The following is a 9,762-nucleotide window of genomic DNA, read 5'->3' on the forward strand; positions in this document are numbered from 1 at the left end:
AAAAAAAAAAAAAAAAAGAAAGAAAGAAAAAAGAAAAAGAAAAAATACATAAAGATAGATTCATAAAAATAAAGAATAAAGGGATATTTAGCTACCTAGATATCTCTAGAGGGTAAACTTACAGGTGATTTTTAGTTTTTATCTTTTTGCTCGTCTGTATTTTGACAATGAGCATACATTATTTTTGTAGTAAGAAACATGTTACTATAGAAAAAAAAATGCCACAGTCCACCTTCTCTCAGCACTTTATGGTGAGCATGTATTCCTTAGCTTCCTCCTGCTAGGTCACAAAAGTGACTCTCCTTTGGCCAACTGTCTGGCTATGTATTTTTGTCAAGAAAAATGTTGTTTTAGGGTGAAGGTATTTCCAATGCATGTAGGAATTGTGTGGAAATGCAAGTCCTTTGAGCTTTGGCATTGATGGTGGTGCATCCTAGGGGCATCCTGGGTCTTCTCCACAACTCCGTCCTTGTTCTTACCTTTCTTCCTCTGCTTTGACCCCTTCAGCTTGCTTTCTTCAGCCATCTCTCTTGCTGTTCTGACTATCTGCTGCTGCATAACACCCCAGCAACTTAATGTCTTAAAACAAAAACAGCGATTCATTTTTCTCATGAGCTTGCAGTTTTTGCAGAGCTCAGTGGGGTTTGCTCAGCTTTGTTTCACACAGCATCAGCTGGTCTTGAAAGGTCTGGAGAATCTGGTGCCAGACCAGATTCTCTCAATGGTTCACTCAAACTATCAGTGCCTTTCTATGTGGGTCTTCTCTCCATGGGGCCATGTTGGCTTCCTCACAGCACTGTGGTTGGGTTCTGTATTAGTTTGTGGTGCTGACATAATAAAATTCCACACATGCTGTGGCTTAAAGAACAGAGTTTATTTCCTCACAGTTCTGGAGGCTGGAAGTCCAAGATCAAGGTGTGAGCAGGGCTTGATTTCATTCTAAAGCCTCTCTCCTTAGTTTGTAGATGAATGCCTTCTTGCTGTGTTCTCACATGGTCATTTCTCCATGTGCATGCCCATCCCTGGTGTCTTTTCCTCTTCATATATGAGGATACCAGCTGTATTGGTATCCTTCATATATGAGGATACCAGCTGTCCGCCCTAACACCTCCTTTGAACTTAAATCACCTCTTTAAAGACCTCATCTCCAAAAACAGTTAAATTATAAGGTGTTGGGAGTTGGGACTTAAATATATAAATTCAGGGAGGTTGGGGAGGGGACACAGTTCAGCCCATAACAGGTTTCAAGTGTGAGTACCCAAGAAGAGACAGAAAGCGAAGCCACCAGTTCCTTTAGACTGTGGTCTGAAAATTGGTCCTGCATCATTTCCTCCAGGTTCTATTGGCCAAACAGTCATAAAGCCCAGATTCACAGGGAGTGGGACTTAGACCCCCATCTCTGGATGGAAGGAGTATCAAAGAATTTTGGAGCTGAGGGTTTTTGCTTTTTTGTTTGTTTGTTTGTTTGTTTTGAGATGGAGTCTCACTGTGTTGCCCAGGCTGGAGTGCAGTGGTGTGATCTCAGCTCACTGCAAGGTCCACTTCCCAGGTTCACACTATTCTTCTGCCTCAGCCTCCCAAGTAGCTGGGACAACAGACGCCTGCCACCACGCCTGGCTAATTTGTTGTATTTTTAGTAGAGACTAAAAATACAGGGGTTCACCATGTTAGCCAGGATGGTCTCGATCTCTTGACCTCGTGATCCACCCACCTCAGCCTCCCAAAGTGCTGGGATTACAGGTTTGAGCCACTGCTCCCAGCCTGGAACTGTGTTTTAAAACTACCAGCTTTGCTTTGAGGATATGGCTGCTCTGAGGTCACCTGGAGCTGGGAATCTAGTTTTCTGTTCTTTTTGTCCTAGCCCTGAATGAAAATGTGCTTCTCGCTGCTTTAATCAAGTCTGTAAGTCCTGCTGATCTCATTTGCTATGCTAGTATAGACGGCTAAGGAGAGTTTTGAATTGAGAGCTAAAGTATAGTATTTGACAGCTTAGACAACATGGCAAAACCCTATCTCTACCAAAAATACAAAAATCTAGCCAGGTGTGGTGGTGCACACCTGTGATCCCAGCTGGTCAGGAGGCTGAGGTGGGAGGGTTGCTCAAGCCCACCCTGGAGGTCGAGGCTATAGTGAGCCAAGATTGTGCCATGTACTCCAGCCTGGGTGACAGAGTGAGACCCTGTCTCTCTCTCTCTCTCTCTCTCTCTCACACACACACACACACACACACAGACACACACAAAGTATAGTATTTGCAAACACTACCATTTGCCCCTGTTGTGCCTGCATATGGAATAGCTGTTCATTGGTGGACAGCTGGGAAACCTAGAGAATGACTAGATGTCTGCTCTACTTTTTCTATTTTTTAAATTCTATTTCTTTTTTTCACCTTTAAATATGCTATAAATTGTACTTCTTATGTTTATTGTCTATTTCATCTTACCAGCTGTACACTCTACCACCCCAAATAGATCTTTGTCTGTTTTGTTCTCTGATACATCTCAAGTGTTTCGAACAATGTTTTGCACATAGTAGTCATTCAGTATTTATCAAAGGGATATAAAAGCACATTGATTTTGTGTTTTGTGACTCTTAAGTTTTAAGTTGTATAACTGGTAAGCCTGTTTTCTCTTCCTAACAGTACAAACAGGCCGTCCACGAGCTTGTGCGTTGCGTAGCACTGACAAGAATTTGCTATGGAGACTCACATTGGAAACTAGCAGAGGCACATGTTAATCTGGCTCAAGGCTACCTCTGGCTGAAAGGTAAGCTCGCCTTAGACCGAGGGTGATCAATTGGTTGATTTCTGCTGTTCTCCCCAAAATTTGATTCATACTTAATTCGAAGGATTGGGTTTTTTAATATTCTCCTTTCTAAATACCAAAAAGCCATTTCCTTTTAGAAAGAGTTGATAAAGTATATAACATGTAAACATTCAAAGAGGAAAAAGGGAAAAAGTATTGTAACTTTTTTTTTTTTTTTATGATTTCAAAAGTAAGGTTCTTAGGAGAAAATTAATCTACAAAGAAGACTTTGTAGGAAAAAACCCAAGGTATGGAATAGGGGCCCAGAATGGGATTCATTCACACTTTTATTGGAGAATCTCTTGACTGTAAATAACCAAAAAATTTAAAAAGACTAACCCAAATTGGCATAAACAAAAGTTTTTGGCTCATACAACTGAAAAATTCAAGGGAAAAACTTGCTTTAGATTTAGCCATATCCAGTGTTCAAACAATGTGACCAGGATTCAGTTTGTCTCTCTCCCACTGCTTGGCTCTGTTTTTCTTGGTATTTGCTCCATTCTTAGCCACGCTTTGCCCACATAGTGGCAGCAAGACTGCCTGCAACTTCAGGCTTCCCTTATAAGCATTCCCAGGAGTAAAATAATGTCCCTCTACCAAAATCCCAGAATATAGGAAGGGTTCTAATTGAAACAACTTGGGTTGTATACCAAAGGCAAGGAGTAGTCTGATTGGCTAAACCTTCCTTTTGGCTTCACTAGATCCTGAAGGAGAAGCAGGCCTTCGCCAAATCACATGGATTGGATGTGCAGGAGCCAGGCATCCCAAAAGGGAAACGGGAGACTGGGTGCAGGGAAGACAAAAACAATAGACACCCAGGATGTGTTAATGGCTTCTACTTACTGACTGTGAAGCCTAAGACAAGATGGACAAGAGCATCTCTCTGCTCAGCTTCTTCAGCTGAAAAGTGATAATGATGGTGATGGTGATGCTAACTTTCCAGGGTTGGCCCAGTGAATAAAGAAAACAATAGAAGTGGAAAACACCAAATGCCAAGCGTATTCTATACCAAGCATATTCATTATTACCACCCAATCAATTTGGCCAAATCTGATTATAGACTTGTCCTACCTTAAATTAGATCAAAGGCTCTTAGGGACTTTGGAGATTATCTAGTTTAAACTCTGCCCTCCCACCCCGTTTTGTAGATTCAGGGAAAACAATGAGTCTGAGTTAGAACAGCTTACCCCATACCACACTGTTAATAAGTAGCTGATCTGAGACTCAGACCTAGGATTTCAATGCCAGTTTGTCCTGCCATCTGGGGTTTCAGATGATGCTTTTCTTATACAGCCTGCTGCCTCTCTGGGTAATAGTCCTTCTCAATTTGAAGTAAAAGTAGTATCTACCATTTATTAAAGTCTCATTTGGTGCCAGGCATCATGTTACTTTCCATGCATAACCTTGTTCAGTTCTCACCACAGTCCTCAGAGGTGGGTATTTTTAATATCCCTGTTTACAGCTGAGAAAGCTGAGACCAGCATTTTATAATAAGTAGTAGAGCAGGGGATCCATTCTGGGCAGTCTGACTTCAGAGCCAATGTTCTTGAACTTCACCCTATGCTGCCTCCAGTAAATTGAGTTCAGGTTCCTTCAGGGACTTGACACAGTTGAAAATACAGTCCACCATGCTTTGTGTAACATCACAAGCACAGGTGGCACTAATACATGTCTGTGCTTTTAAAAAATATGTAATAAGATAATATCATGTAAGAATGCCCACATGAAAAGCATACCCTTGACTTTCTCCATTAGAAAATATATTCTTCCTGTTTTATAGACATAGGAACAGAATTAACTTCATATTTTGACAGGTTTTTTTAGAGATATGAGATACAATTTTGTGTAACTAAGAACATAAGACGGGGGCTGTGTGTATGTGAGTGGAAGTGGGTGTCAGTGTAAGGGAGGAGGATAGGAATACAGGGAAGTGCAAAGCCCTGAAGCCTTGCTGGCTTCAGTCCTCCCTTCCCACAGATTAACAAGCCCATGGGGGAACACTGGAACACACTGAGGAATTTGTTCTTAGTAGTAATTTTTTTTTTTACTCCATTTTGTTTCATATTAGTCTCTTACCACATGGGAATACGAAATTGTCACACATTAATCTGTTACCTCACTGGAATTGTGTTTGTAAGTTTTTGTAGATATCAGATATGTATTATGTTAAAAAATAACTCTCTGACATTATGATTATAGGTGGGTGAGCTGAAGATTCAGAATTTTTAGTATTTCATTACGATTGCAATTACACAGCCAGGATTAAAATTCATGAATATTTTATTTCCTGCCCAGAATGCTATAGTTCTTGTATTCAATTTGTTTCTTAAAATTATATGTAACATATTTTACTTCTGATATTGGTGAGGTTTCAAAGTTGTTCAATTCCAGCTCATTCTGTATATTTCTAAAAAGGCCATTTGGGGGAAAATTTATCTTGAGTACTTGGTATAAAACACTTCTTTGGTTGTTACAGTCACAACAGTGTTTCATGCTGTCCAGATACATCTCCATGTGCCATTTGACAATATGTGAAGGAGACCTTGTTAGATTCCCAGACCGTAGAGAACTGTATTCCTGTCCAGTTGAGATGAAAGAGAAACTGAGACCTCTTTTTCTTTGTCCACAGGACTGTCACTGCAAGCGAAACAACATGCAGAAAAAGCCAAACAAATCCTCGCCAACTCCATTGTGCCTCCCTATAACGAGAATACAGATGTTTTCAAGTTTTCCATTGAGCTTTTCCATACCATGGGCAGAGCTTTACTCTCCCTTCAAAAGTATCCTTTTGCCTCTAACTTTTACAAATAGAAATACTATTCATATAATACTTATATGCCAAGTAAAAAGCTGATGCTGATGGATGACTTAGGAAGTGTGATTGGAAGTATGGGAACCAAGGAAGTTCAGGACATGGGGTGTAGAATCTAGAACCAAGTGGAAAGTTTCCTGAACACAATTTAGATTTAAGGAAGCTTCAGAGAATTTGACAAAAGCAGAGAGACTTTCAAAGGAGCTGCTACAGTGTGAAAGGATTATAAAGGAAGAATGGATAGAAATTGAAGCACGGATCAGATTATCATTTGCACAGTAAGTTTCAAGTTTAGGATTTTGCTTACATGATGGCTGGAGGCTCTTTGCCAGTAGAATCTGTCTCAGGTAGGAGGAGCATCTCCATGAGGCTGCGGCTATGACTTCTCCGGAGGCCACTGCATAAAAGTAAAAGAGGAGCACAGTCATGTCAGAGCAGCCCTAACCAAGGCATCCATCAGTGACACTTTTCACTCTCTGTGGAGTGCCCTCATATCCACCCTGGGTCCCAGAGTTCTGATCATTATTCTCTTGACTTTCTTTTTACCTGCTCTTCCTCCTCACCCCCAGCCCCTACACCCTTCTCTTCCTCCCTCCGTTCCTTTTTTCCCTGCCCTGCTCTGGTCTAAAATGCTTCAACAGGTTGATTTTATGATGAAAACCTGAAAGGAGAAAGATCTTAAACATATCTGAATCCATGATAATGAAAGGATTGTTCTTTGTTCCTCACCTTACTCCATACTCACCAAGTAAACTCAGTTGGAAGAGATATGAAGAGAAGGTTCTGTGTAGTTAGTACTTTTATCTCTCTCCAAAGGGCAACCTAAACCAGTTCCTCAGAGTATTGAGGTGATGAAGTTTGCCCACACTCTGGAAAGATGGACTTGTGCAGAGGAAAAGATGGAGAAAGGTCTGTGTTGGAAGAGGCAGAGAATCCCAGTTGACTTACATGGCTTCCCTCAGCCAAAGCTGGAAGAATTCAGTTTACCTTCCTGACTAGATTGTATGTGTAGGTTGAGTCCCAAGACAACTCAGAGAACCTATGGAATCATTTTAAGAAAATTGCTAGGAAGGGGCCCCAGGAGAACACACCTAATGCTTCCATGTGAATGGAAAGTGGGAAGAACCAACTTTGACTCATGCAGTTAAAGATATTTCTTTTGTAATCACAATTCCCCTTGTTCTTTTGTTTTTCTTGGGTGGTTTTTGAACTGCAAGTGCACAGCTCATTCGTCTGTGCAAATTCTCTGGCATGGATTTTTAAATTAATTTTTTCCCTTCATTTCTGATTTTTTCTCTCATTCTCCTATACACACATCATAGATAAATACTTTAATGATGGCTTATGTTTTTGAGTATGTATCACTGAGTAACAAATAGTATTGTTTTACATATTTATGTGTTTAAAATTGGTATAAATTTGGCTGGGCACAGTGGCTCACACCTGTAACCCCAGCACTTTGGGAGGCTAAGGCAGGTGGATCACAAGGTCAGGAGTTCAAGACCAACCTTGCCAACATGGTGAAACCCCATCTCTACTTAAAAATACAAAAATTAGCCGAGCATGGTGGCGCATGCCTGTAATCCCAGCTACTCAGGAGGCTGAGGCAGGAGAAATTGCTTGAACCCAGGAGGCAGAGGCTGCAATGAGCTGAGACCACACCACTGCACTCCAGCCTGGGCGACAGAGTAAGACTCTGTCTCAAACAAAAAAAAAGAAAGAAAGAAAAGAAAAGAAAAAAAGAAAATTCCTATAAATTTGTAGCATATGTGTCATTCTGCTTGTTACTGTTTTCCACTCAACACGTTTTGGTTGTTGCCTGGATTTTAGTTCATTGCTTCTGGTTCCTATATAATTCTCCATAAAACACATTTGTTGCATTTTGTTTGTCCATCCTCCTAACAATAGACATTCAGCTTGTCCCCAGCTCTCTGCTGCCACAGCAGTGCTGCCATGACCATCCTTACACAGCTTCACTTATGTGGCTAAGCAACACTTTTTCTGAGGTTTATATCCCAGGGGTGGTATTGCTTTTCTGAGGTTTATATTCCAGGGGTGGTACTGAGTACAAACAAACTTGAAGTGCACCAAGCACCAACCAACCACGACACCCATCTGCGTTTGCATTCCTAGTTGCAGAGCGGGTGGGTTCCTAGCACACCCCTGGCAATATTTGACATTGTTGATCTTTGCCAACCTGGTGCATATAACATGCTATCTAATTATTTAAGTTCTATTTACATTTCTCCTATTAGTGAGTTTGAATACTTTTCATATATGTCTTAGCCACTTGGGATTCTCCTTCTATGAGTAGCCTGTTACTATTCCTTCTCATTTTTATTTTAGAGTTTCCTGTACCTTTCCTATTGATAATCAGGGTTTTCTTGTATATTATAAATATTAATGATATAAATATTTTCTTATATCTATTGCCCACTTATTAATTTTGTCTATGGTATTGTTCATGGCTTAGAAATTATTAATTTTGCTTCACTCAAATCCATTCATTTTCACCTTATGATTTATGCTTTGGGAGTCTGGTTAGAAAGTCTTTTCCAGCTAAATATCAAAAATATTCTCTAGGCCGGGCACGGTGGCTCGCGCCTATAATCCCAGCACTCTGGGAGGCCGAGGTGGGTGGATCACGAGGTCAGGAGATCGAGACCATCCTGGCTAACGCAGTGAAACCCTGTCTCTACTAAAAAATACAAAAAATTAGCTGGGCATGGTGGCGGGCGCCTGTAGTCCCAGCTGATTGGGAGGCTGAGGCAGGAGAATGGCGTGAACCCAGGAGGCGGAGGTTGCAGTGAGCCAAGATCGCGCCACTGCACTCCAGTCTGGGTGACGGAACAAGACTCCGCCTCAAAAAAAAAAAAACAATTCTCTAAAATTTCCTTCCAAGACCTACTTTAACTCTACTCCGTATATTTTATCATGAAGCGTTAGCACTGTCATAAGTTCTTAGTATTTCATAACTCCATTTATAAATTATTCTTTAGTCCAAGGATTATTCAAATGATGTGCGTTTTGGTTTGTAGTTATGAGAGTTGTCAAGATATCTTGATGTTACTGATTTTTAATTGTATTGCATTGTTATATATATCCTGAAGCTATTTTGATGGAGTGAGAGGAGGAGAATTTAACAGCCTCATATCTTCTTAACCTATCACTTTATTGGTTAGTTGACCTTGTCCTTTTTTGTCCCCTACATCTATTCTGTCTGATATTATATCCTAGCTCTCTTTTGGTATATATTTTCCTACAATACCTTTTAAAAAATATTTATTTGTGTTTAAATTTCCTTTTCTCCTACCAATTTTATGTCCTTTTCTTTTTCCTTACTTGCTTTCTTTTAGATTAATTAAATATTTCTGTCATTCCATTTTATACCCATTAATTTGCAAGTTATACATTCTTTTCTCTTGTTTTTTCTTTTCTTTCTACTTCTTTTCTTTGTTGTACACAGGTTCTCACTCTGTTGCTCAGACTAGAGTCTAGTGATGGGTTCATGGCTCACAGCAGCTTCAACTTCCCTGGGCTCAAGCAATCCTCTTATCTCAGCCTCCTGAGTAGCTTGGACTCCAGGTGTGTGCCACCACACCCAGCTAACTTTCTGTATTTTTTGTAGAGATGATATTTCGCTATGTTGCCCAGTCTGGTCTTGAACTCCTGTGTTCAAGCAGTCCACCCACCTTGGCCTCCCAAAATGCTGGGATTACAGGTATGAGCCACCATGCCTGGTCTTGTTATTTTCTTTTTTTTCTAGTAGTTACTATGGAGTTTGTCATTTATATCCCTAATTTATTAGAATCTAATTGTAAATTAATCATTTAACCACTTCCTGAACAATGCAAGGACCTTTGAGCATGCCAGCACTCTTTATCCTCTCTGCTTGGTTCTGTGTTGTCCTGTATATAAATCACCGTGTATCTTATACTGCAGACAATATGTGTAATACATATAACTGACAAAGGGCTTGTATTTGAAATCTATAAAGAACCCTTATATATCAGTTAAACAAACACACATAACTGGATAGAAAGATGGGCAGGAGGCCAGGCGCAGTGGCTCATGCCTGTAATCCCAGCACTTTGGGAGGCCAAGGCGGGTGGATCACCTGAGGTCAGGAGTTCAAGACCAGCCTGG

At 40.5% G+C, this 9,762-nt stretch overlaps 1 protein-coding gene across 2 annotated transcripts in view; it reads left to right on the plus strand.

The window, feature by feature from the left end:
* The window catches only part of TTC23 (tetratricopeptide repeat domain 23), a 112,811-nt gene that overhangs the window by 29,047 nt on the left and 74,002 nt on the right, over positions 1–9,762 (plus strand). For both annotated transcript variants that reach the window (XM_011957756.1, XM_011957763.1), the window contains 3 exons: positions 2,642–2,765; positions 5,434–5,584; positions 5,769–5,894. In XM_011957756.1, coding sequence (XP_011813146.1) covers positions 2,642–2,765; positions 5,434–5,584; positions 5,769–5,894 — 401 coding nt within the window. The remainder of the gene's footprint in view (positions 1–2,641; positions 2,766–5,433; positions 5,585–5,768; positions 5,895–9,762) is intronic.

Source organism: Colobus angolensis, unplaced genomic scaffold (assembly GCF_000951035.1).
Source record: "Colobus angolensis palliatus isolate OR3802 unplaced genomic scaffold, Cang.pa_1.0 Scaffold112, whole genome shotgun sequence".
NCBI lineage: Eukaryota > Metazoa > Chordata > Mammalia > Primates > Cercopithecidae > Colobus > Colobus angolensis.